Here is a 27,207-nt window from a genome sequence, read left to right on the forward strand (position 1 = left end):
CCCGCTAGTGGCCCCCTTCTGCAACATGTCACTCTGACCCCTGCTTCTGGAGTGCCATCTCTTTCTCTGATTCTAACCCTCCTGCTTTCCTCTTATAAGGCACCCCCCTGGATAATCCAGGGTACCCTCCCCGTTTTAAGACCCTAATCACAGCTGCAGAGGCTCATTCACTGTGAAGCTGATAGTCACAGGTTCCAGGTATTAGGATGTGGACATCTTTGGGGCCATTATTCTACCTACCAAAGGATGCTGCAGACTTGTGAGTAGAAATGGTGTGTTTTACAACTTTATACGCATGTGCACACATATAATATGTCCTTCGCATTGTGCTCTGCACAGTAAATGACCCTCTGCCTGCACATCCCCCTCACGTGCATGTCATCTGCCATATTGTTCTGCTTTTGTCCAGTTGCCTTTCTGGACCTCCCTCCGTCTTCCCTGATATCTCCTGAAACATACTCATCCTTCAGGGCTCATTTCCAATCCCCCTTCCCCCAGAATGAGCTTCCGAGTGTTACATATAAATGCTGTCTATGAAGAGGAGGTTTTTTCCCAAGGAGCTATTGAATTTCTGCATTATTGAAGGTGTCCAGACTAACGGTGAGCCAAGTTGAGAGGACTGAGTCACCAGTTCACACCAGTCCTCCTTAGGCAGGTTATCCATCCAGCACGAGGGCGAACTTGGCTCTGTAATGGGATTGGTACTGACGTTTTGTCAATAGGGTATAGCTGGTTGGTTGGTCCAACCAGAACATCTAGTACAAGGCTTTAATTAGCTGGCTAGTCATTTTGCATAGATGATTATTGATTATTCTGTATTTTCCCCAAATTTTCTCTACCTTGTTAAATAGCTTTTAATGGAAAACCAGTGCCCGTACATAGTAAAATGGTCAAAAGTAAGTCTCCCATCCAGCCTCGTTCTTAGGCCTCTCCCTGGAGGCAGCAGTGTCACTTGTTTTGTATCTGTTTTCTGAGAGATTGTGTGTGTGTGTGTGTCTGTGTCTGTGTCTCTGTGTGTGTTCTTCAAGCGGGAACGCAGTAGACACTTTGCTTGGCACCTTTATTTTTTCACTTAACAGCATATCTTGGGGATAGCACCATATTAGCACACATAAATCTGCTTAATTATTTTCAATGACTGCATACTATTCCGTTGTGTTTTTCAGTTGTAATACTTAATCAGCTCCCTATTGATACACACAGGCAGGCCTTATTTTGTTGCACTTCGCTTTTTGGCACTTACAGATACTGCCTTTTTTATGAGTTGAAGGTTTGTGGCAACCTGCGTTGACCAAGTCCATTGGTACCATTTTTTTTTCCAACAGCATTTGCTCACTCCATGTCTCTGCGTCACATTTTGGGAATTCTTGCAACATTTCAAACGTTTCCACTGTTACTATGTTTGTCATGGTGATCTGTGATCAGTGATCTTTGATGCTACTATTATTGACTGGCTGAAGGCTCGGCCGAGGGTTAGCATTTTTAAGCAATAAAGTATCTTGCAATTGAGGGATGCATGTTGTTTTTTAAGACATGATGCAGGGGAGGGTGTAGCTCAGTGGCAGAGCGTGTGCTTAGCATGCACGAGGTCCTGGGTTCAATCCCCTGGACCTCCGTTAAATAAATAAGTAACCTAAATACCCCCCCCTCACCAAAAGGCCTAATGCTTTTGCACACTGAATAGACTCCAGGACAGTGTAAACACAACTTTGTACACACTGGGAAACCAAAAAAAAAAAAAAAAAAAAAAAATCATCTGACTTGCTTTATTGCAGTATTCCGTTCATTACAGTGGTCTGGAACCCAATCTGTGATATCTCCGAGGTGTGCCAGTATTTAGGGTATTTCTAATGTTTTGCTATTTAAAACTTTTATTTTATTTTTTACCAGATTGTAACAGGCCTTCTATTTTCTTTCTGTAGGTATAGCCAAGTGTCCTTTAGTGTAGTAATTATTATGCTGTTAAGGACTCTATTCTTTTTACTTGAAAGACTAATTAAAGAGCACCTTGATGCGTGAGTTTGGCTAGTTTGGAGCTTCAGAGTGTTTCCCTTCAAGTTACCTGTTGATACATCTGCCCTGAACAAGAATTAAAATAAGCTTAAAAGTGCTTGAATTTGGAGCCCACCAGGGGGTCCCAGTGAGTGGAAATGGCCATGTGAGGGCTGGCCAGCTGGGACTGACCATGAATACCCAGCCCAGCTTTGAGGTTAAGCTTTTGCCTACCACTTGACCATGGTGTCTCCCAGCCCCTCCAGAGGCTGTATATTTGGCGTCAGGAGGACGTTGGATCTTCGTAGCAGTCGCAGGAGAAGGGACATGGATGTCACTAGGTCTGGCTTCCCTGCCATTAGGAATGGGACTGAGACAGGGCAGGGCTAGTTGAAGAGCCACCCCTGGAGGGAGGTCTGTGAAGGCCGCTGATCTAGGAGGTCTGCTCCGATGACAGAGGAAGCTGGGAATATACCGGCAGTTCGTTTCATCCAAGTCATTACCCCTCTCATCCAAGTTGTTGCCAGTGTATTCTTGCAACAAAGGCATATATGGCCCACAAGGACACTTTATGTGCCTCTCAGTGTTGCTGGCCCTTTAGCTGTGGCTCCAAGGAGACGCTGTAACCCCAGAAGAACTGAATCTTTTATTCTGCCTTCACCTCTAGAAACCAGGCTTCCATGAATACTCCCTGGTGATGTGCTAAGAAAAAATGACTGACTCACGCAGGTTCCCAATAAACCTTTCACAAGTGACTGGAAAGGAGCAGAGATGAAATACAGGACCGCGGTGGAGAAGTGAAGGGGAAAAGTTGTGCTATTAAATGAAGCGTGTTTTTCAGAATCCGGCAGGATGTATTCATTTGGAATTTATTTCTCTTCCGCATTTGGATCGGTGAAGCAATTAGCGGTAACGATTTAGCACCAGAGAAAAGCCTTAAGAAACCCAAGATGTCACCCACAATGACAGGGCTGGTGTTGAAGATGGTTCTCGAAGATGTTCTGGAAGGTGGCTACTCACCATGGAATTTACCAGCTGAAGAGGAAGAGGAGTTTTCTGAGTGGAAAAGAATAGCTATTTTTAGTAGGAGCCTTCCTATTCCTATGTGTCATTTCCTAGAGTTAAGGAGATGTCTCTGATTTGAACTAGTTGGTGAGACTCAGGTCCATATTAACAAGGGCCTGAGTTATAGACTGTTTTTTAAAAGAAATTTTCTGTTACTTTTAGTTCAAGCATCAACACAAACTAACATGACTTACTATGTCATTGCCAAGTAGAGATTTGTTTGAGAAGACACACTTTAAATAATAGAAGCCATACCTAAATGGGACGCCAGTTTTCACACACGTATTTGTTCTTGAAGTGCGTAAAAGGACGACTTTCTTTTTTGCTTTGTTTGGTTGTGAGAGTTTTATTCATATCGGACGTAGCTTTCTTTAGGTCAGTGGGCTGAATTAGTATAAATGTCATTAGTGGTATATGAATTAGCGAAGATATTTAAGTGATGATTCTACCAGAAAGAGTCAATGCCACTTCTAAAATGGCTTAATTTCCACCTGGAGAGTTTCTTAGACCCTGAGACCGTCTGGTTCCACGACTTTTTTTTATCCATTTGTGTTTTCTGGGGTCAGTATGACTACCATTGGAGTTAGCAGACAGGTTTTCCTATTTTAAGAATCGATTCTGCTCTGGAACAATAGGTCTCAAAGGCATCTGTCTGTTTCTTTATTGTCTGAAGCCAAATATTACCAACTTCATTTTCTGCTGCTTAAATTTTTTTCATTTTCCCCCCCATCAGCCTTGAATATTGTCCTGGCCTGATATTGGGGAAAATAGTAGGCTTAGTGGAAAAGAACATTTTAATTTATGGTCCAAGGCCTGGGGTAACCTCTGTCTCTCCAATTGCACATCGCAGTAACAGCAGTAGGCTAGAGGCGATGTTAATAAAGTTAATAACACAATCAATCTGATTTGTATGTAGAAACATTCAGAAGCATGGGAAGGCAATGAGCAATAATAGCTGACCCTAAGCTAAGAGGGCCGAGCTTTCAGCACCGTCTGATTATCTCTTGGTCTAATTTGGGATTGATATAATTTTACCAAGTGACTGCTTTAGTGTGCTGTCTTGAATCAGAGAGACAGCTCTGGAATTCCTGATTCTGGTTGAAAATCAGAGACATCTTTTTGAGGTGTCTCCAGTTTAATCGAACGGACATTTAGGGAGCACAGAAAGTGTGCAGATCGCAGCAGGTCGTTGGAGACTCAAGTGTGTGTCCGTTTGTGCTGAAATTGCTTTTGTTCAAGCAAAGAGTTTGTTTTAAAATTGCGTGTGCTTAGAGGGGCCAGCACATCAGCTCCTCTTTTTAGGTACCAATATTCGTTCTTAACAACGGCAGGTTAAAGATCACAGAAATCCAGAAGGCAGACTCCTTAGATTCTTGTTGTTGCTTTTGAAGATCGTAAGTGATAGTGAGTAAGTGTGTTACCCAGCGTATCTCTGGGCGTGGCTTAGCTCTGAGTTCCAGTCCCAATATACAGCATGAGATCTGGAGGTAAGGGTCTCTGAATGGCTCTAGGGATTCTCTTAACAATTGGAAGGTGAATATTTAGCTGTAATTCACAAAACCTGTAAATGTCTGTTTTTAGCCAAGACATCCTCAGTGCACATGGATTTTGTGCTGCTTTTTCAGGGAACTCAGGAATTCCTGGAGCCCGGTCCCATTTCTTTGCTTGCCCTTCCGTTGGTAAGTTGGAGTTTAAATCATTTCACTCATGGAGGACGGAGAGGGGTGGGCACACCCTCCTGTGGGCTTCTTGCTGGGCGGGCGGATGTAGTCTGTGTTGTGGGGAGTTTCCTTTACCACACCAGGTTTCCATTCTTACAACTGACTAGATAAAGCAAAAACAGAACAGCCTTTTTCAGAGCCATCGTTTATGAAGTTAGAAGCAAAAGTCGTTGTTTAGAATATACAATATAGAAAATGTGACATTTCCCTTGAGTCTTGGAAATTCGGCTCTCAAAAGATTGTTTATTTTCTCCTGGATGCCTGGCTTACAATCAGAGGAAGGTGCCTCTGGCTGGTGATTTGATTTGCTTTGAAATGTGGAAGGAAAGGGGGAAGGATTCGGCTTTTGTAATTTGGATGGCTTATCTTCAGGAGATGAAAATATTTAACATTTTAAGAAGAATTTTTTGTTTGATTTTTTTTTAGTATTTCATCATAGAGATTTAATTTAGATGGAAACTGTGTGTTTTTAAAAATGGAGTAGTTTTCTTTAAAAAGTACATAAATATCTTGTCTCAACTTGAAAAAAAAATTCTATTTTCAAAGCACTAGAAGTTTTATTTTCCTGTGATTATTCATTTTCTAAAGTCCTTTTATCCATCTAAAAATCTCCCCTCTCTTTTTTCCTACCAAATTTTACTTATTTAACCAGGATGATGGTTTCTGGGGAGCAATATCCTGTCATAAATTCACAAATAGTAATCTCAGGATTATCCAACTGTAGAAGATTACTTAAGCATTCAGGCACGTAAGTGTACGGTTTAAAATATATCTGGAAAGACTCAAAGAATTTGTATGTTTCAAGAGAAACCTTTGAGGATTTTTCTGCATAAGCTTGCATAGAAATTTAGAAAAATACATTAGAAAGGAAGAAAGAGACAGTATTAGTTTACTCTACACTCATTGGAGTGTATCACTTACTTTGTGAATTTACAACACGGGGAGAATCCAAGGAGAGCCCTTAGATAATGATGCTCATCAAAACTGCCTTGGGCATCAGTTGGTGCCAAATAGTCTTAGGAGTGGAGTCACAGAAAAGAATGACTTAGGACTTCTCTCACGCAGGCAAGCTCACAAAGGACCACAGTGGCGTGTGTAAGTAGGGTAGTGAAGGTGGAAGCCAAGCCCGTGAGCCTGAGAACGCGGGCCTCGTTCTGTCTCATGGAAGACAACTGAGAAAGCCTTCAAGCTAGGGAAATATGTCAGCTAGAGCCTTTAAAAATATAAATGGAAGTTTGCCAAACAGTGAGAAAAAGGAATGGCATTCAAGGTGGGAGGGGGGAGGGGGGTAGACTTGAATCAAGGCCAGCGTTGTGAAGGGCATGGGTGTATCTGGGAAATGCTAGCTGACCTCTGTGGTCGGCAGAGGCGATGTGTGTGTGGTGGGGCGCGCTTGTGTTGGGGATGGTGGCTCTCGTGGTAGGTGAGCCTGCAAAGTTGGGGGCAGGCTAGGGAGAGCTTTGAATGCCACAGCTAGCTTGCAAAGGAGTTTAAACTTTATCCTGTGTAGACTTAAGACCTCAAAATTTTAAGTAAGGAAGCCACCGAATCACATCATTGCTTTGGAAAAGTAATTCCAGTAGCAGATAGGAGATAGCAGGTGGGAGGTAGACTTGCTGGGGGCAGAGGGGCCAGGAGAGAGTCCTAGAAGCTGTCCTGAGTGAAGTAACTGGAAGTTGAAGCAGAGCAGTGACATCAGAATGGAAGAACAGGCAGGCATCTGTGGGAGAAGGTGATCATCCTTCTATTCTGCCATCTTGAAGCAGGTCCTTTCAGAAAGATTTCCAGTTGGGCATCTGAATCTTTTTAGCAGAAGACCTGAATATATTTGGTGATGGAAATGGGGTGGGGGGAGAGAAAGAGAGAGAGAAATGAGATAGGGTTCTAGAGCTGGGTTGCTGAATCCACAGAAGTAAGAGTATACAGGAGAAAGAAGTTTTGGGATGAAGATACTGGTTTTTTACTTTGGTTATGGTGTTCTTGAGAGGCTGGCCAGGGGATTCAGCTGGAGAGATGAGATTTTTGTGCATGAGATGAGAGAGGTTAAAATTAAATAAAAATTAAGGGGCCATGAGGAGATGGGTGGTGTTGGAAACTGGAAACACCAGATTTTCAGTGGGAGGGAGGAGCAGAGAATAGGATGAAGAAGGGGTGAAACCTCAGGGACCACTGACGTGTGATGGGAAGAAGGGAGCAGGTGGAGAGAAGCTGGATGTAAAGGTGGAAGGAGAGAACTGTCGTAGAACCAAGAAGAGGGGCGTTTTAGGAAGGAGACCCAGGCCATCAGGTCACACAAAAGACCAGTAGGATGAGCAGCAAGACACTGGATTTAGCCCTGGGGACCCCCCCTCACTCCCCCTCGCCAGGGACCCAGCCCCCAGGTTCTAGTCTAGCTGTGAGGAGGGGAGAAGTCAGATGGCGGAGGGGGCTGGGGGTGCCAGGCAGGAGCGAGCGCCACCGCACAGACGGCAGTTTCAAGAGGCAAGTGTGATTCACTCTGGCTGGCAGGCTCTGCCGTTCAGTTTTAAATGCGCAGAGCTCGCATTTTACAGCTCATGGGGTGCAGCCTGCTTTGCCCTCCCTGTATTTTTAAAACTCGGTGACTCTCTGTCCCTGCCGGCTTCCTAGGAATTTACTTCCTTGGGTTGTCTGGAGGCTTCCTAGCTCTCAGATCATTTTTCTTGCTATCTTCCCTCCTGCTACCAGCCCCCTCCCAGCCTTCCTCTCCACCCCCGCCTCCCTCCCACTCCCCGCCTCACACACACACACACACACACACACTCTCACTTTTTTGTGTAATTACATAGAGAGTGCCCTGAACTCTTCATTCATGAGTTTCTGCGTCTGATGTTTTTAATTAGCTTTCTTGGAAGAGGGGAGGTGTCTTCCAGTGATTTCTGTTTACTGCAGGAACAATAACAGTTTACGCTAATCTTATACCAACCCCTCCAAGAAGACCAGAGAGCTCTGTCTTTGGAAAGCTTAAAGCCAGGATAAATGCACGTTGTTTGGCTCAAGGAGGAAGCAAGGTGGATTTGCACTCTCGGGGAGGGATGACCGCTCCCTAAAGGCAATGTCTGACTCTCCCTTACTGTCACCTTCCATGCTGTGCATCAGCCAGCACAGTGCCTTGAAAAGCACCTGGGGAGGTGAGGAAACCTCCGTTTACTTTGCAGAAGCTCAGTGTCTGTAAAACAGATGACGGTGACTTCGTGCATACTTCTGAGGTTGCTCTAAGAACTGGATTTGTTGATTCAGGCCAGAGCACTTTGTAAATGTCGAGTGGTGCGCAACCTCCAGGGCCCTCCAGTCACTCATCTGATTTCTTTCTCCTTGAGGGAACTAATGACTGAAAAGTTTTATCAGATTTTTCCAGCGTGTCCACCTCCAGACAATGCCGTTGAATAGAACCAAACAGACTTTTATTTTTATTTATTTATATATATTTTTAATGGTGGTACAATATACCTAATGTAAAATGTACTGTTTTAAACCATTTTTAAGTGTGCAATTCAGGGGCATTAGTGCATTCACACAGTTGTGTATCCATTACCTTTGTTCACCTCCCAAGGAACTTTCTCATCTCCCTAGACAGAAACTGTGTCCCCGTCACTCCCCCATTCCCTCCTCCCCCAGCCCCGGGCACCCACCCTTCTACTGTGTGTCTCGATGAATTTGACTATGCTAGTTTCTCACAGAAGTGGACGGGGGAAGGATATATACCTCAGTAGTAGGGTGCACAAGGTCCTGGGTTCATTCCCCAGGACCTCCAATTAAATAAGTAAATAAATAAATAAATAAACCTAACCCCCCCCCCAAATAAATTGTCATACAAGTGGAATTGTATAGTACTTATCTCTTGATTGTGGCCTATTTCATGGGGCATAATGTCTTCGTCAAGGTTCACCTGGCTTGTAGCCTGTGTCAGAATTCCATTCCTTTTTATGCTGAGTAATATTTCATTGTATGTTTTGACCACATTTTGTTTATCCTTTCATCCATTGGTGGGTACCCACATTGTCCCCACATTTTGGCTGTTGTGAGTAACGTTGCCGTGAACATGGGTGTCCAAGTACTGAAGGAGTCCCAGCGTGTGATTCTGCAGGCAGATGCACAGAAGTGTAACTGCAGGCCGACTTTCATTCTGATAGGATGGCAGTATGTCCTTGGCTTTGTGATTGTACTCAGCAACTGTTGATGGAGGCCCCTGGAGTCACGAGGGGCCTCACTCTCCATGCTTGTTCCGTTGTCCTGCCCCCACCATGGGCTCACGGATAGTCCATCCCTCCCCGACATCAGGGACAAAGGCAGAGAAACCCTCAATCCGGGAACACCACGTCTCACCTTGGCCTCAGCCCCCTGCAGCCGTCCACCAGCACTGGCTCTGTTGGAGACCTCTAGTCCTCTCTCCACTGTCATGCGCCTAGGGGTTGATTCACATGGAAACAACACCGCTCACTCTGTTCCTGGGAGGGAATGACCCCCCATTTTAGATTATGGGCTCCTGGCAGCTCAGCCCTGCAGAGGACCTCCTCTGCATTGGCCGGAGTCTGTTACCATCTGCACAGATTCTGAAGAGGAAGGAGCATGGTGGACCCAGAGTGGGACCCAGAGTAGGGTGAGGGGATAGAGAGGGGGAGAAGTGTCTGCAGTCCTCAGCCCAAACTCTGGCTTCCCCACCTTTTGGAAAAGAGACGCCGTAAACCCGACAGAGCCAGGAGAGAAACTGCTGTGGTGTCATCAGCATCAGGGACCCTAGTGGCAAATAGGGACACTGGACATGCATGCATGGGATCCGTGACATACAGTCACCTTTGGTGCTGGGATCCTGGTGTCTCCTCACTGACTCTCCTTGTCACTAGCACAGATCCTGTTCCACTTCCCGGAGGACAGTGAAAGGGAGCATGTGTGTAGGTGTCTGCAGTTCCTCCCATCCGAGAACCCTCAGAACCCTCGCTGGGAGGATAACCGCCCCGGTCCCTCCCTGAGACAGACGTGAGCGGGAGGGACAGCTCCCGGGCTGCAGATTCCCTGAAGTTGTTATGAATTGGGCTTTTTGGGGACCAAAGCCATTGGCAGTGACCAGAGGCCACTGGGAATATCTGATCCCATTTATCACTCGGCAATAAATCTGTCCTGGGTTGTGGTGTATTTATATTTCATAATCGCTGTTCTGGCTGAATCTGGAAGGTTTCTGTCTGGGCGGGGCGGGTGTGGGGAGACTCCTACTTGGCCAGCGATTGTGGATTTGGGCAGAAGAGCTTTGCTCTGACGTATTCCACGTGGTTCTTTCATGCAGTGCCAGTCTTCTGCCCCTCGGGTTTCTGTAATTAGACATGGACCTCACCGATAGATACCTCTCGTGAGAGTTCGTGTTTTGGGAGGAAACACTTGCACCGAAGACTCACGGATAATTGCGCTGAGTGGAGTGAATTCCTCTCACTGAGAAGGATTTAAAATATGTGTATTGGTCTTCCATTGGCTCCAGAAAGATGCATATCCCTCTGACGGCAAAGGAGAGGGAGAGAAAAGCCCCCTCTCCTGGCTTAGGCATGCGTCTCTTTGATGTTGGCTGAGAAACAAAGCCCTGAGGCACCGGTATGCAGATGACAGTGGTCCTTCTGGTGGTTTCTTTTGATGCAGGAGAGTTTGACTCTGGTCATAACTATTTAGAAGCTGTGCGAAGTGTCTCTCTGAGGAAATAAGGGTTGTTCCTGAAAGTCTAGGACAGAGAATGACTCGGTGGTTTTCCTTGGCCAGTGTGCACAAAGCCCAGGTTTCTGAGGTCTGGAGGGGGCCGCGGAGAGGTCTAGTTTTGTCTGAGTTGTTAGGAACGCTGTGCTCCGGGCCGAGAGCAGCACCCCGGCCTTGTCTGCTGGAAATAGAGGAGGTGGCAGGTGGGGGTCAGGGGGCCACCAAGGCACTGGGGCTCGCCGACCACTTCCTTGGAGAAATGGGATCTCTGGCCCCAAGTGTCCTGGCTACATTTTCAGCTTGGTGCTCTGGCTTTGCAGTTAGATTTTCATTTTCAGACAGAAAGGTCTCCCCAGCTCAGGGTATCATGTGTGTTTTCGTGTGTTTGTTTGGTTTAAAAAAAAAAGGGACAAGCTGCTTACCAAGGACGTGGGCAGCCCTACCAATTAATTAACCCGTGTCAATACCATGCGTCGCACGGACGCACACAGTAATTACACCCTTACCGGTCTGTGAGAATTAATTGCAGGTTTGTGAAGTGCTCTGAAATGGTCTTGGGAATCTCTGAAAGGGCCTGGAAGGAATCCAGAAATTTTAGTATTACCTCCTCGTCTCCTTGGGGGCGGGGGTACGGACAACTTCAGGTGGACGCAGTCTTTCCTGCGGGAACCTTTCTGGAGCATTCCTGTTGCTTTCAAGTGACTTCAGGGTGGCAGGTGGCACTGGGAGGCAGCCACAGCTGCGTGGACATCCCTGCGTCCCCTGTGCAAGTGTTCCTAGTTGCCTGTGTCTTTCTTCGCATAAAGAAGTTTGGTCGGGAGTGTGGCTGGATAAAAAAGCCCCAGTAAGGCCAAGAATTGTTCTCACTATTACGATTACTCACATTGTGGTAGTGGGGTCAGGGGAGCCATTGGGAAACCCCACATCTCCTGAATCTAACCTGCTTCTTTTTCTCCCTGTTTGTTCACAGAGGGGCTTTTTCGGAAGTGGTCTTAGCCGAAGAGAAGGCAACTGGAAAACTCTTTGCCGTCAAGTGTATCCCCAAGAAGGCGCTGAAGGGCAAAGAAAGCAGCATTGAGAATGAGATAGCCGTTCTGAGGAAGTAAGTGCCGGAGGGTCGGCCTCATGAACAAGATCAAATATGTATACCAGATCGCGGTGTTGCAGAACCAAATCAAAACCATTCCTCCAGCATCATTGCGCACAAAGAACCATCCTGACGTGGTTAGATCCACCCAAAAGATGATCTAGCCTCAGGCTGCTCCCACGTCCTCATGATCAAGCCATTCATTCCCCTGCATCTCACAAATCTTTTTATGGGACCTGCTTTTGTGTACTGGAGTGTCTTTGAGCATCGTGCTGTGATGTTTTTAAGTGCATCTGTTAATAACAGATGCTAGAGATAGCCTTGAAACTTTCGGGGTTTGGAATCAGTGCATAGCAAGAATCCCTGTACAGATAAGCAAAGCAGAATGGGAAAGAGCTTTATAGGGCCTCAAAACAAAATGTGACACTGTCCACGTTTTTCCTGAGTAAGCTACCTCTCCTACTCCTGTCTCTCAGGGACCAAGGGTGCTGGCTGAATGATGCTTTGCTGCCGTTGGGACAAACCCAGCGCCACCAAGGTGGTTGGGATTGTCCCGACCTGCAGCCCATGTGATGTGTGCTCCAGAACAAGGCTCAGCGGCTTCTTGGTACAAGGGTTTCCTCTTGTTTGTTTGTTTGGTTTCTAGTTTCCCTAGATTGTCCGATAGGGACCCGATGAGTTTCAGATTGTCCTGTGGAGAACTGCGTGAAATTATTCTGTGGAAAAGAATGTGGGAAAGCAAATTACTCTAAGTACATTAGCATCAAGGGGGAAGACACTGTGCTAATGACACATTTCTTTAAATTGCTTCATTTCCAATATGAAATCAGCCCTCGGAGAAGAGGGCATTGGCTGGGTATTAAATTGCAGCCACGTTGCAGATATTTGACATTTTACATGGAAACCTGGGTGGGTTCAGAGCCATCCTGCTCTGAACTCAGGGATGGTGCCTTTGTTGTTACGTGTGACTCCCTCGTGGGCTGAGAAGCTGCAAAGCCAGGGAAGTCAGTTTTTGTTCTCGATGGTGTTTTCCGTCTCCACGGGCAAGGGGAGCAGGTGTCGACTTCATCCTTGGGGGATAAGAGTTGCTGTATCTCCTGTACTGATTTATGTAGTTGTTGGTCCTCTGCCAATGATTTACAAGTGTAGTAAGAGACAGCTCCATGTCATAAGCACCTGGAAGCAAAGTATACAAGTGGTAAAGAAAATGGTTTGGGAAGCTCTGTTAAAATCCACCATTGAGACATTCATTCATTTTGCGAATGTTTGTTAAATTCCTCTGCATCAGGTGGCTCAGCTAGGCTCTGAGGTTGAAAAGACACATTCTTGTCCTCCAGGAGCTAAACAAGTGCAGTAATGTTGTAGATGCTGTGTGAGAGGTCTGACCTCTCAAGAGCAGGGCTGCCCAGTTCTCTCTTTGGGGTCGGGTATGACTGAAGGCTTCCTGGAGGAAGTGGGTCCAGACAATGAGTATTTTTCCCTGGGGGCAGAAAGGGGGAATGATATTCGGACCAGGAGGAGCAGTGCAAACGGAGGTGAGGAGATGGGAGGCAGGCTGGTGTGCTCATTGGACCAGGCAGAGGGTTCAGGGTGAGGGAGGGGAGACCTGAGGTTGGAGAGGCTGGATTGTAGGGGGCTGTATACCCTGCTTTGTCCTATAGATGCTGGGGAGCCTTGACGTGTTTTATTGGAAGGAGCAATGTGATCAAGATTGTTTCATAAAGATTACTGTTGCAACTTGTGTTTACCAGAGGGGAAAGGAGGGGTGTGGAGGAATAAATTCCCAATTCCCAAGTTCAGAATTTGCTAATACTAACTATCATACATACAATAGTTAAACAACAAAGTCCTTGTGTATAGCACGGGGAACTATATTTAATACCTTGTACTAGCCTATAATGAAAAGGAATATATATATGTATAACTGAATCACTTTGCTGTACACCAGAAATGAACACAACATTGTAAATCAACTATGCTTCAATTTAAAAAAGGTTATTGCTGCAGAATTTAGAAGGATATATTGAAGGGGGCAAAACTCAGTTGAGGGGCAGCAGTTGGAAGGCCACTGGAGGAGTCTGGGAAGCAGTGCATTGAAACGGGAGCTGTGGGTTGAGATGGAAGAGGCAGAATGGAATCTTCAGGACTTAACGGATTCAGAAGGAGTGGGCTAAGGGTTGAGGGGAGAGAGAATTCTAGGATAACTGCCAGGTTTCTGATTGGACAGCTGGGTGGATACCACCCTCATTAGCTGAGATGAGAGATACAGGAGCAGGAGGGCAGGTGGTGAGTTCCGATTTAGTGGGCTGGTCTTGGGCGTGGCCAGGTGGAGATGACCGGCTGATGATGGAGATCTGGAACTCAGCTATAATCTGAGCTTGCTGGATGTTCAAGTTTTCTGAAACAACATGTTAAAAAAAACCCTTTTGGTACTTTCCATCACTAAATCATGTAGATAGGGTCTCAGAGAGCCCTACTTTATTCCGCATTCTGCCACAGACCCTGGTCGTTTGTATATTTCCGCGCTGTTTTTCATTCAGGGAGGCGCATCTGGGAGACTGCCTTCCCTCCTACGTGCTGAGTTTATTGCAGGGTGAGAGATTTATGTATTTCATTGGATTGAAGTAATGTAGCTAATATATCCTTAAGGATGTCATTATATTGCTCTGAAAATAGTTCCAAAATGAATTTTCTATTTGATAAGTGGGTATTAAACCAAGCTCAGAGGGAGTGAAAAGAGGCAGACGTCATGGTGGGAAGGTGCTGCGTAGCAGAGATGCTGTCTGACTGGCAGTGGCAGGATCTGCATGGCTCAGCCTGACCTTCCTCTGGAGGGACGGTTAGCTCAGGTCCCACGAATGGAGTGTTTTTTGTGCATGATGGACTATCACATCACCTGTGTTACGTACCCTAGGCTGGTTTACAGAGCTTGCAGTTCCTGTGGTGTTATTTATTTAGAGGGCAGGCACTACCCAAATCTAATTTCAAGGCAGCACAAAAAGCATTTTTGGAGAAATAGAAAGGCAAATGTATAAACAACCTGCATTTAAATGAGGAGATGATCAAGCTGGAAAATAGGAGATGGGAGAGGCCAAACAGATGTATTCAGAGTAGCCCTCTCCCTAATAGTTGGGGTAACCAGGGCTCAGGGTGGTTAAAGGGTTACTGTGTCTGAAACAGGGCAGCAGAATTCCACATGATGATCTAATGGTTACTTTGTCAGCTGCGGAGATTATATTCCCTGGGGAGAGAGCCTGGGTAGGAATTGCTTTTAAATTGCATGTTCTCCTCCATCTTGGTACACTGGGGAGTCTCAGGTGATGGTCTATGCCTTTTTCTCTTGAAATCAGTGGTTCTCAACCCTGGTTGCACATTCAAATCACCCGGGAGGCTTTTCTGAACCTCCTGATGCCCAGACTCCACTCCAGACCCCAGAGTTAGAATCGGAGGTTATGGTGGCCACTGGGAAATTTTAGAAAGCGCCGTCTCCATTCTGAGAGTCTTACGTGCAGCCAAGCCAGTGCTGGGAACAGCAGTTCCAGGGCTCTGGCCTCACGGTCTCACCTCCACAGGGATGATGATGCTCCCCCTGTGTCCAGGAGCAGAAAAGATGTGTACGCATGCATGCGCACACACAAACACACCAGACGATGTTTCCTTTAGGTGAGAGGATTCATTTAGAGGAGCAAACTCACATGTGGTCCCTTTAAAAAAAATTCAATTATTTTTAAAATGAAAAAAATTTTTTTCTTTATTTATTTTTATTGAAATATAGTTGATTTACAATGTGTTAGTTTCAAGTGCACAGCAAAGTGATTCAGTTATGTATATACATATATACATATTCTTTTTCAGACTCTTTACATGATAGATTATCACAAGATATTGAATATAGTTCCCTGTGCTATATAGTGGGTCCTTGTTGTTTATCTGTTTTATATATAGCAGTGTGTATCTGTTAATTGCAAACTCCTAATTTATCCCTCCCTACGTGGTCCCTTTTGAAGAGCTGCATTTCATTCTAAGAGAGGGGCACTGACCTGAACCCATCATCCCATCTGTGGGGAGTGGGCACCAGCCACTGGCTGGGGTCACAAGCGAGACCCCGGCTCTTTGAGGGGCAGAGGAAGTGGAGGCAGTAGTGGCCATCCCTGGCCTGGAGAGGCTGGCGTGGGGGCTGGTCAAGTCAGCAGGACGCCACGACCAACCCACTCTCAGAAGGGAGTCAGGGCTGCTAAAGGCAGCAGATGCCAACTCCCGGGATCCCCTGTGGCCAAGGTTAGGATGGACAGCGGGCAGAGGGGTCGGGCTGGGCCTTCCAGAGGGAGACGGAGTCAGCCCCTCAGCCAGGTGAGAGCCGGGCTCTGGAGGCCTGGACGCTCCTTGCAGTAGCCTGATTCCCTGGTTATCTTTGGGCAGACATGCTTCTCTCAATGCAGACTAACCAGAGGGAAGGCAGGCAGCTTGGGCCCCCAAAGGAGAGGACAGCTGGTTTTGTATTAAGTATTAGCCTTCAGAGAAAGGCTTTTCTGTAAATTAACTCATTTAAATCTGGCTTGCTTCTGTTCCTGCAGCTTTGTTCTGATGGCTGACTGGCCTGTTTGCTTCTTTAAATCCCTGCCAAATGCCTGTTTATTGTGTGTGTTGAAGGAACATACGCTTCAGTAGAAATTCATCAATTCAGGGCGAACAAAACCACTTTTCCAATGACTGAAAATGGCTAAGCTGGTAAAGCTGATACTTGAGTTTCTCAGACACCAGTACAGAATTTTAAGGATCTGATCCGCCTCAAAGATGATGCTGCAACGTGGAGAGACCTTTTCTCTGGAAAGGTAGTGTCGGGGTTAAGGACATAGGCCGGAAGTGTGAAAAGACGTCACTGAAGGCCGTGGGATAACAAATACGGAGGCAGGTCCGTCTGTCATGATCCTACAACCCTTGACTATGCTGGAAAACCCTTACTGAAAGTTCCCTTAATTTCAAAAAAAAAAAAAAAACACTTGCAGTTCAAGCAAAACAAGTTGAGGGGTGCGGTTAAGTTGTTTGGTGGTGGTGACTGTTGGTGGGCTGTGTGTGTGATTGAGGTCACAGTCTTGCCAAGCTTGGAGCTGAATGGCCCTGTTCCCCCTGGAAAGCTGACACAGCCCATCCTCGACCTGCTCAAATCAGACCCAACAAAAGCATCGAATCACATCAGGAGCTGACTCGCTTCCCTGTGGCCTTACTGGAGACCTGCCCTCCAGATCTTGCCACACGTCCTTAGGCTTTATGCCTCGGCCTCTCCGTTTCCACTGAATCCCGTGGATCTGACTTCTGAGTGAGGATGCTGTTCCTGCCAAGTGGATAGTAAATTCAGCTTTGTTGCAACCACCCTTTGCTGATTATTGTTTATTTCGTCTTGACAGTGTGCGTGTGTATAAGAAATAAAACTGGTCTTGTGCCAAGGCTACTTTACAACCAAAAGAGGATAGTACATTTGATGCTTCTGAGTGGCCTCCACATGGTGCTTTGTCCGTAGCAGATAATCCAGGAACTTCTTAAAATTTGATTTGACATCCAGAATCAATGCATTTTTATGAGGTCTAGCGACTTCTTGGGCATTGCTTACAGAATGCTGTGAATGGGAGGAAGATGACATTGCTGGTAGCCTTTACTACAAAACAGGGATATTTAGACTCGCTTCACCAAGTATGTGGTTTATCTTTCCAGGGACCTTGAACCTCCAGGGCCTCACCCCGCCTTGCGGTTTTGGCTTCCCAAGCATCGTGCGATGTGTGGCCCACGTGATCAGACTCCCTTCCTTGTTCCAGTAATGCTATGCAAATGAGACTTAAAATTCCTGTCTGATGTTGACCCTCCCCACCTTAATTCTACAAAGTCACCTGCTTGAAGGAATCCAAACTCCTTGGTAGACAGCCCCCTGCTTTATGATCTTGCTGTGTGGCGTTCACCTCCTGTCCCCCACCTCCCCACCCCACATTCAGTTTAGTTCTCCCCAGAGGAACAATGATTCAGGCTTCTGCCTCTCCTTCCCACTCCTCCCTGCTGCAGCGGGCTAAGCCTCTGTTTGAGACGCCCTCTCCTTCAGGATTCCCCCACTGATTGTCCCTGCCTGGATGGACCCTTCCCTCCGAGACCCCACGGCACCAAGTTTACCTCTGCCTCTCCTGACTCTGCCTGTGATGTCCTCTTCCTGAGACTCTGAATTTCCTGAATCCAGCCCTGAACTAAAGGAGTGATGGGGAGCGTGGGTCCAGGGCTGGGGGATTCAAGTGATGGTCAGGAGTTAGAAACACTGGGCTCAGGCACTGACTCAGCAGAGATTAGGGAGGAAGAAATGTCTGCCGGTTCTGTCTGGCTCTGGTGACCGTGTGCACACAGGTCCGTCATCCAATTCTGGAAGACCAGGCGTGTTAGGGGGGAGATGATTGACCTACAGCAACACAGCCGGCTTCACCTGTCTGGCCCTTCCTCCCACCTCTTGTACTGTCTGTGTTACTCTGCGGATATTTAGAGAAGTTGGGGATACGTTGTGTTCGCCACACTTTCAGAAGCGGTGTCAGTTACTTGCATGCTTACTTCCCTGTGCCACCTCCCCGTCATCCAGTCTGGGTACGCGTTTGGGGAGGTCAGCCCTTGTGTGGATTAGCTGCTGGTCTAAATTCCTCTGATAATATATCCTGGCTGATGTTTTTTTCTTTCTTCTTCAGTAAACTTAGTTAATGATGTATACAGATTTCACTTAAATGATTCCAACAGAAGTGTGTGTGTGTGTGTGTGTGTGTGTTGGTATCTATTATCTGTTTTGTAGTCTGATATTTCTAAAACGTCAGAATAGCTTCTGTTGGAGGGTCACATAACATGAAAGATTAAGTACAAGGAGTCCTGGGATGGACTCGGATGGCAAACACAGAAAAAACAGTAATACACACCAAAGGTTTGCTGTTTCTTTTCTGTTAAGCTTCAGGTTGTGTCAGTTGTGTTTTCTACCTGATTTTGGCATTGTGTATGCGGGTAGATAAATGATCTCAGTACAGTTTTATTTAAGACTTATTATCTAGTTTAAACTCTATAAAATTTGGTGAATAAATTTCATTTCACATATCGAAGTCCAGGGTTATGGTTTGGGTGGTGTAAACAGTTCCATTTTAAAGCTCAATCACTGACTTTTGTCCTCAATGTCAGCCTAACATTGAGGTCAGAGTCTTAGGGGACTGGTCTGAAGTTTTTAGAAAATATACAATGAAAGAAGTCCTTTCTAAAATGGTATATATGTGTATATATATGTATGTATGTGTATATATATATGTATATTTGATTAAGGAGATTTAACATCCATTTTTTAGACATTTGTGTTTTCCTTTGATAAATATTTAAAAATATTATAAATATTTTATAATATAATTTATTTTTATAAATTTTTAACATATTGACTATATGATTCAGACGTGAGATAAGTGTCACTGGGAAATCCAAACATAGGTAAGGATCTTTATAAACAAACAATATGGTGTGATGGATGTGGGGTTCTCATTCTTGTTGAAGGCTACAGAGCTGATGTGCTAAATGCACACATGTGTGTGTGCATAAGTGTATACACATGTGTATGTATACACGTATATGTATACACACATGGACGTATATAAATGCATATAAAAAAGCTGAAATGTATTTAAAACATGTATATCTTTCCACTGAGGAGCAAAGAATTCTTTATGCTTAATTTAGTCAATCTACTGTCAAGTGTGTCAAAAATCTGCATTCTAGGTGCCTAAATAAGATGGTAAAGCATCTGAAAAGCCTTTTTCAACATTAAAATGTTCAAATGTTCAGCATTACCGCTCTCATTACACTGTTATAAAAGGAGTCTGTTGGTGGGAGAGGTGAGAGCAGAGATCATACCCATTTTGTGGAAGGAGAAACTGAGGTGCAGAGGGTATAGTTTGGGTGAGCAACAGAGCAGGGGAAACAGCAGAGAGCTTCCCACTTGTATTCCCCACCTTTTAGGGTCCCCAGCCTGCCCTTCTGTTAGGAAACTGCTGTGGGAACTTCGTTCACTCCAGAAACAGCCAACAGGAATCCCAAGTCTTATGACTTCCAACAAACAGCAGGAAACAGACGGTGGTAGGTTTCAGTGGACAATAGTTGTCGATGGATGCTAATAGATTAATCAAAATAGATGTCAGTTAATTAAATGTATATACAAATATATTTGCTAAGTCTAAAATCAGAATTCAGCCTTCTGTCCCGACCCAGTCATCTGAAATCCAGAGCCAATTTTATCTGTCCTTTGCGATTTTAAGTACAGATATTCTCACTTTGTCATCATTTGGAAACTAACTGGGACTCCTGTGAGCATTGTTTTATGTAATCTTCACCGTAAACCTCAGAAGTGGTTACGATTCTTCACATTTTATGGTGGAGGGCCTGGGACTTACTTAAGAAATTTTTGGAGGCCACATAAGGAGTAACAGGTAGAGCAGGAAGTCAGATTCGGGTCTGTTTGTCTTTCCCTTTAGGATTTGATCTATCTGGTGTCTCCATGTTGTTCAAGACAGGACCGCACACTCCTGATGTGGGCAGCAGCCCAGTGCACGGAGGTGCTCATTGATAGTGAAAGAAAACAATCCCCAATGGTCTAAGTGAGAATGCCGTCAGAGGGGCAGCATCAAACACTGGTGACGACCTGAGAACCAACCTGCCTAATTTTCATCCAACTACTCCACTTGGGAGCCGTGCGACCTTGGGCGAATAATTTCAATGCTGTGCTTCCACTGTCAGGAGATTGGGGGTGATACTTGCCCTCTTTGTCCCTCTTACTGTCCGCTACCCTCACGTTAGGGTCACCCAGCATCAGAACTGGAAAAGGAGCTTAGAGGTCTTGGTCCAGGTCTCTTGACTTCTAGAGGGAGAAACAGGTCCAGAGAGGTTAAGTGAGTGGCCTGAGGTCACAGAGCTCCTCACGCAGAGGCGCAGCCACGCGATGGTTTCTGGCCTCCTCGTTCAGAGCTCTTTCCACATAATCACGCTGGCCCTCTAACTGAGCCTCCCTCAGGAGAATGCAAGACAGCAACTCTTCCTCATCTTTAAAAGCCCCTTGATATGTCTGGCAGGGACGAAAGACTCTGCCCGGGTGGCTTGGCTGGATCCCAGGGTGGGGTATTGAATCTGGTTCCAGAAACTCCCCCGGCGATTTCAGTTAGACTTGCTGTCCTTTCCGCCGCCCGCTCCGCCTGGCCGTGCAGTGTTGCTGCCGCCGCTGTGACCACCATCCCGTTCTGCCCCCCGCCGCCTCGGGTGCTCTGGAATTCTCTGGAAGGGAGCTCAGAGCCCGTGTTAAAGGTGAAACACTGGGAGTGCTTCCTTCCCACTTTGGGTGTGTTTGAGGAGCGTGGTGCTTTGTGCTAGCTTCTCATCCACAGAAGGGAGACACGACTTCTCAGGAGTGCAGCGGGAGGAAGGCAGCTCCGGACTGTGGGATCACTTGGGAAATGTGGGAAGTGCTCCTGGGGAGGGGGTGAGGTCATAATCTGGGAACCCTTCTCCACCCTCCCCATCTGGCCGCAGGCTGGGGAGGTGTGCTGAGCACCCAGGTTCTGCTCCTGCTCCCTATTTGCTCTGTTTGACCCTTTGCCCTCTCTCTGCCTTTCTGGAATGTTCTAGAAACAGAGGGGCAGCTTCTCACATACCATCCCGGACATAACAGTGGGTTGGGGGGACGTGGGTCATCTTGTGGGTGGTGGCCCAGGATTGGTCCCACAGGGAAGGTGAGAGGTCCAAAGTCGACCACGGAGGAAAGGTACCATTTGCGGGATAAGCCCACCACCTCAAGAAGCCCGAGTTTCCCTCGATGGCAAATATTTCTACATCAGTATGTGACTTCTTCTAGGCATAGAAGTAAATTTCCAGAAAGAAGCTTTCGCTCCAGCACTAGCTGTTCTTTCTAGCGAGTCTCCTGGCTGGAGTGTAAGGGATAAGGTAGCTTCCCTGGGTTGAGCCGAGCTGGATATTTGACTTGTATTTCCACACATCCTACCCCGATTCCCTCGCTGTAGATGGCTAGTGTGTGTGTGTGGGGGTGCTTGTTCAGTCCTGGTGGACAAAGCCACTTGGTACAGTCACTGGGAGGTGGCACTAAAGGATGACAGAGTCCCAAATAGGTAGCGCCTCAGTCTTGGGTTGAATGTTAGTGATATCTCGCAGAACATTAAAACTCAGGGGTAGATCTGTTTGTGAGTGCGTCTTTCTGTTTATCTCCATGAAGATCCTGTTTTCTGGTGGATTCAGAACACAGCACATTGTAAGGGGACCCCAAGACTCCCACACCTGCTTTTACTCAGATTTTCTTTAAAGATGTTAATAGAATGGTTGAAATTTGATTTATTCTTCTGCCCAGAGTGAGTCCCTTCCTTCCTCCCTCCCTTCCTTCCTTCCTTCTTTCCTTTATTCCTTCCTTCCTTTTGTGTTTCTCTTTTGTTTGGAGTGCTTTTATTTTCTAAAAAAATGGTAAGCTAAATTTAACTGACCAACAGTATCCATGAATAAGTTGCTTATTGTCACTTACTTCTCAGTAAAGCTGAAAAAAAGAAAGTTGCTTCTTAGTATAATTTCCTGGAGAAACATGGCAAGTAGTTTTGCTTTCCTAAACATCATCATTTAATTAAGTGACACAGAATTTCACTACACAGACGCGGGCACTTTAGCTCGTGTAGGTGGTTAGGGGACAATCATGGTTAAGTTGTTCGTTACTCTTACTATTCAGTCCATTCTTCTTCAGTCAGTATAACTTCTCCCAAAAGATGATATTCCTCTTTAAGAAATAGTTTAGAATGGGTGGCTTTTTTCTTTACAAAGATCATCGTGTTGAGAAGCGTATTACAAACTTCCAAGTGGAAACTTGTTCTGAAGAAACTACTGGCACAAGAAATGTGCCCGAATATTTTCACAATATTGTTGGTGAGTCAGAGGAACAGATGGCAGTGACACTCTTCAGAGTAGAGATTTCAGATTCCTGTCTTCTCCTGAGGGGGAGTTCAGTCGGCATGTACATACAGTCTTCTTTTGCAGTAACAAGCCTCATTCCCTCACTTGCAGAAACCGTAATTTCTCAGCGAAATAACCCCTAATACCAGTATATCATTCAAAAATTTTCATTGCATCTTTTTTTGAATGATACCATGTACTACATTTTTTATGTAAAGTTTTGCTGTTTTGAACGTGGTTTACTCAGGATACAGATTCAGTTGAAATTTCTCTTTTCTACTACTCTTAAAAATTGTGTGATGAGCATATGAAAGAATAAGAAACTCTTATGAAGTTATTATAAAATCTTCTAGGAAAGCGAATATTTTTAAGTTCTTGATCCCAGTGTCAGTAATTACCTTGTCACCTAAAGAGATGGGGCGGTGATCCTGGGTAGCTGTGAGTTCAAGATTCTACAAGTACTTGAAATAACTCCTTTTAAAGATATTTTATAGCTCAGACTTCTAAATCATTTAGATTTGTCCTCATATAATTACTCTGAGTTGGAAAGCTCTTAAATCTTCTTAAGAAGGTGACAACGCGCTCCCAAGGTTATCGGTATCTTTCCGGTCTTTGATTTGCTCCCCCCCAACCATCACCCCCTTTCATTTGCCTCTTTGAGATGTTAGTGCTATGGTCTCCCCTCTGGCTGTGTTCACATCATCTCCTCTGCCTGGAATGCACTTCCCAGGACTGATCTGGACTGGTTGGGGTCTGGTCTTCCGCGCACCCTTACACCCAGCATGTGGTCCACAGATCAGCGGCAACTCCAGGGAGCTTGTTGGAAATGCAGACTCTCAGGCCCAGCCCAGGCCTAGTGAATTAGAATGTGCCATGTAACTGGATCCCAGGTGATTCATTTGCACATTTACCTTTGAGGAACACTGATCTAGGAAACTCTCCTTCAGAAAGCATTTAGCTGCCCCTCCTGTGTGCTCCAGTAACATCGAACATTCTCATCCCTTGTACTGCTTGTCACAATTTGGAGTAATTGCCCTTTTGTCTTTTTCTTTAAAAAAAATTTTTTTAATGGAGGTACTGGGGATTGAACCCAGGACCTCCCGCATGCTGAGCTACAACCACACCCCCTCCTTGTCTTTCTTTCCCACTGCGTCGAAACCTTCTGGAGGCAGGGATGATGGCTGAGATCCATGTGTGTTTCTAGTGCCTGACAAGATCCTGCCACAGAGTAGGTGATTCATATGTTTTTGTTGACTTGAATTATACCAGTGTCACAAGAGGAAAGATTGAGGAAGACAATGTGTATTCCCTTCCCTCTAAAAAATAAAATCAAAATGCTTTATTTCCTTGAATAAATAGAATCTTCAAGTATTTTGAAAACACAAGCACGTGTATCCTAACAAAAGATGTTGAGTGACAAATTTGTATCCATTTCAAAGTTGGAAGTCAGCACTAAAGAACTGAAAACTTGAAAAAAAAATTTGTTTTTGATAGAATACATTAAATCCCTCGCAGAACTGGGGCAGAATTGTCAGTTTTGTGGGTGGTTCTTATCAGATGGGACACCTGACACTCTCTTAAAATGGAGACCACAGAGGGAGATGTTTGAATGGCATACCAAAGACATACCCCTGCTGTTTAAAATAGCTCTGGTTGAGATTTTCCTCTCTTGTTTATAGCTTTTCCAGAATTTTAAAAATGAAAAGATGCTGTCAATGGCTCTGAAATTTCGATGACTTAACTACCCTCTGTAAAGAAACTGGCACTAATTTTGAGCTGAATTAATAGATTGCATTTCTTGAGTCTGGTCATCACTGTATACATGCTTTCAATAATTAACAAAATCCAGTCCATGCCTCAAGGAGCTGATGGTGGCTTCCCAGAGGACCCAACCAATGTACGTAAGAGTGGCCCAGTGTTCTGTAGGAGCCACACAGATGGTGGGCAGAGAGGTCCAGAGGCGGGACCGATCATAGCCACTGGGGGAGTCAGAAGAAGGTGGTATTTGGGTGACCTTGAAGGACGGGTAGGCTTTTCGTGGGTGGAAGCAGGGGGAAGGGGAAACATTTCAGCGGATGGAACAGCTAGAACAGTTATGGACAGAAAGAGATGACGTGGGGGTGAGCCTGGAAGTGTGGCTGGAGCGTTTGAGAAGATGCAGGTAAAAAGGAGCAGGGATGATAGCTCAGAGCACAGTGATGCTTACCTGTGAGATTAAAGGGTTTGTGCTTCGTCTGCTAGGCAGTGGGGCAACCGAAGAGTTTTGCATAGAGGAGGGTTGGGAGGGAACATTGGGAAGACGGAGGGTGACTCCTGGGACGGTGCTTAGTATGAAGGTGGGTTAGACCTGTGTCAGAAGAGAGACTGAGGACCACCTGAGATGTGGTTGTGAAAGTCTTGGCTGGAGGGGAGGAGCCCTCAACAACCACATGGACCTCACCTGAGACACTAAGGAAAAAGAATCAATGGAACTCTGCCAGTAACGGGAAGTGAGGGATGACAGACGCCAGTTTGCAAGCCTGAGTGATGGGAAAAGTGCTGGGAGCATTAGCAGAGGTAGAGTGGTGAAGAAAAAGGGCAGGCCACAGTGCTGTTCATTGGACATCTCTCTTTCCATCCAACAGGATATCTTGTGACAGAACTAACTAATATGACCCCTGAGGCCCGAGACACACGAGGCCATGGGCCTGCAGCATTTATGCAAAAGAAAGATGCTTGTTTCAGCGAGTGGTGCCTGTGGCTGGGGCGGGGTAGGAGAGAGGGAGGGCGTGATGGGCCGTTTTCACCCTGATGCAGAGAATGCATCTGTTCACATGGATGAAGAGACTGGCTGTCATGATGGTATGTTCTGGTTAGTGCCACCCGGTTGCATTACACTCACTAGGACAAGAATTCCAGCCCCTGAGGTGGGTCCTAATTATGGTCTGGGCTTTTAGGATGGACCAAAGGATGCCTACACTTAATGTTATTGACAGCATACAGTGGGAGGAGTACTCCTCTGAAGTTCTGACTTCTCAAACGGTGGTTTCACTCTGTAGCTTCTGATGGCTTCAGAATGCCCCCTTGTTTTCTCCATCCTTCCTCACTTTTCTTCTTTTCTTTCCTTCCTCTTGCCTTCTTTCCCTACCAGACATCTTTAAACTGTTTCTTCATCAACTGCTGTATGTCCTGTATCTTCAAGTCACTTAACAGCCCAGTGGTGGTACTGGTGTGGTTTCCTCAAAGAGCCCCCATTAATTTTGAGTTGGCAAATGTCATAGCCTTTTCAGAGTATAGATCGCCCTTGATTTGTCTGGAACACTAGACCATGTTGACCAACATTCTCTTCTTAAAATACATGGCTTAATGATGGCATGTTTGGAGTACCTTTGCCTCCTATCTCAGTCCGCTCAGCTGCTGTAACACCAGAGTAGAAGGGGTAGTGTACAGAAATTCATTTCTTACAGTTCTGGAGGCTGGAAATGCAAGATCAAGATGCTGCTTCCCGGTTCACAGACGGCACCTTTTTGCTGTGTTCTCACTTGGTGCGGTCATTTTAAAAAGTATCTACTCTGAGCGTTTCTCCTGTGTCTTTCTTGGGCATTTTTTCCTTAAGCAGAGAATTCAGTGGTCCCATCTCTTCTCTGGAGGCAAAGGTTGCCCTGTGAAACCACAAAGGGTCTTCAGGCAGAGCCAGAATTCCCCAGGGAGGGGTATCCTGAAGGGTTAGTCATCCAAACCTGACTGCATGAACCAGACGGCTCCTGTCTCTAGATAATTGTTTTTTTTTTAATTGGTGTGTAGTTGACTTACAATGTTGTGTTAGTTTCTGGTGTGCAGCACAGTGATTCAGTTATGCATTCATATGTATATTCTTTTTCACTATAGGTTATTACGGGTTATTGGGCATGTTTCCCTGTGCTATACACTGTCTCCAGATAATTCTTAAGGCTACAATTTGCTCATCAACGTGATCTGTAGGTAATTTAACTAACAGATGTTTCTGAATTGGAAAACTGGTGGTACCAATGCAGTTAGACTAAAATAAACATTAAAAATACATATTTATATATATTTCAACTGCAGCAGTGTTCTTTTCGAACCAGCTCCTAAAGTAATGGAAATAAAAGCAAAAATAAACAAATGGGACCCAATTAAGCTTAAAAGTTTTTACACAGCAAAGGAAACCATGAACAAAACCAAAAGGCAACCTACAGAATGGGAGAAAATATTTGAAGATGACACGACTGACAAAGGACTAATCTCCAAAATATACGAACAGCTCATATAGCTTAATATAAAAAAAAAACCCAAACAACCCAGTCAAAAAAATAGGCAGAAGACCTATATAGACATTTCTCCAAAGAAGACATCCAGATGGCCAACAGGCATATGAAAAGATGCTCAATATTGCTAATTATCAGAGAAATGCAAATGAAAACTGTGAGATAACACCTCACACCAGTCAGAATGGCCATCATTCAAAAGTCTACAAATAATAAATGCTGGAAAGGATGTGGAGAAAAGGGAACGCTCCTACACTGCTGGTGGGAATGCAGTTTGGTGCAGCCACTTTGGAAAACAGTATGGAGATTCCTCAAAAGACTAGGAATAGACTTACCATGTGACCCAGGAATCCCGGCCCTGGGCATATATCCAGAAGGAACCCTACTTCAAAAAGACACC

The 27,207-nt window shown here is 45.4% G+C and overlaps 1 protein-coding gene across 3 annotated transcripts in view; it reads left to right on the top strand.

The window, feature by feature from the left end:
* CAMK1D (calcium/calmodulin dependent protein kinase ID) overlaps window positions 1-27,207 on the top strand; it is a 344,956-nt gene that overhangs the window by 132,035 nt on the left and 185,714 nt on the right. For all 3 annotated transcript variants that reach the window (XM_045515802.2, XM_010953717.3, XM_074358483.1), the window contains exon 2: window positions 11,443-11,574. In XM_045515802.2, the coding sequence (XP_045371758.2) occupies window positions 11,443-11,574 (132 nt within the window). The remainder of the gene's footprint in view (window positions 1-11,442; window positions 11,575-27,207) is intronic.

This window comes from Camelus bactrianus, chromosome 35 (assembly GCF_048773025.1).
Source record: "Camelus bactrianus isolate YW-2024 breed Bactrian camel chromosome 35, ASM4877302v1, whole genome shotgun sequence".
Lineage (NCBI taxonomy): Eukaryota > Metazoa > Chordata > Mammalia > Artiodactyla > Camelidae > Camelus > Camelus bactrianus.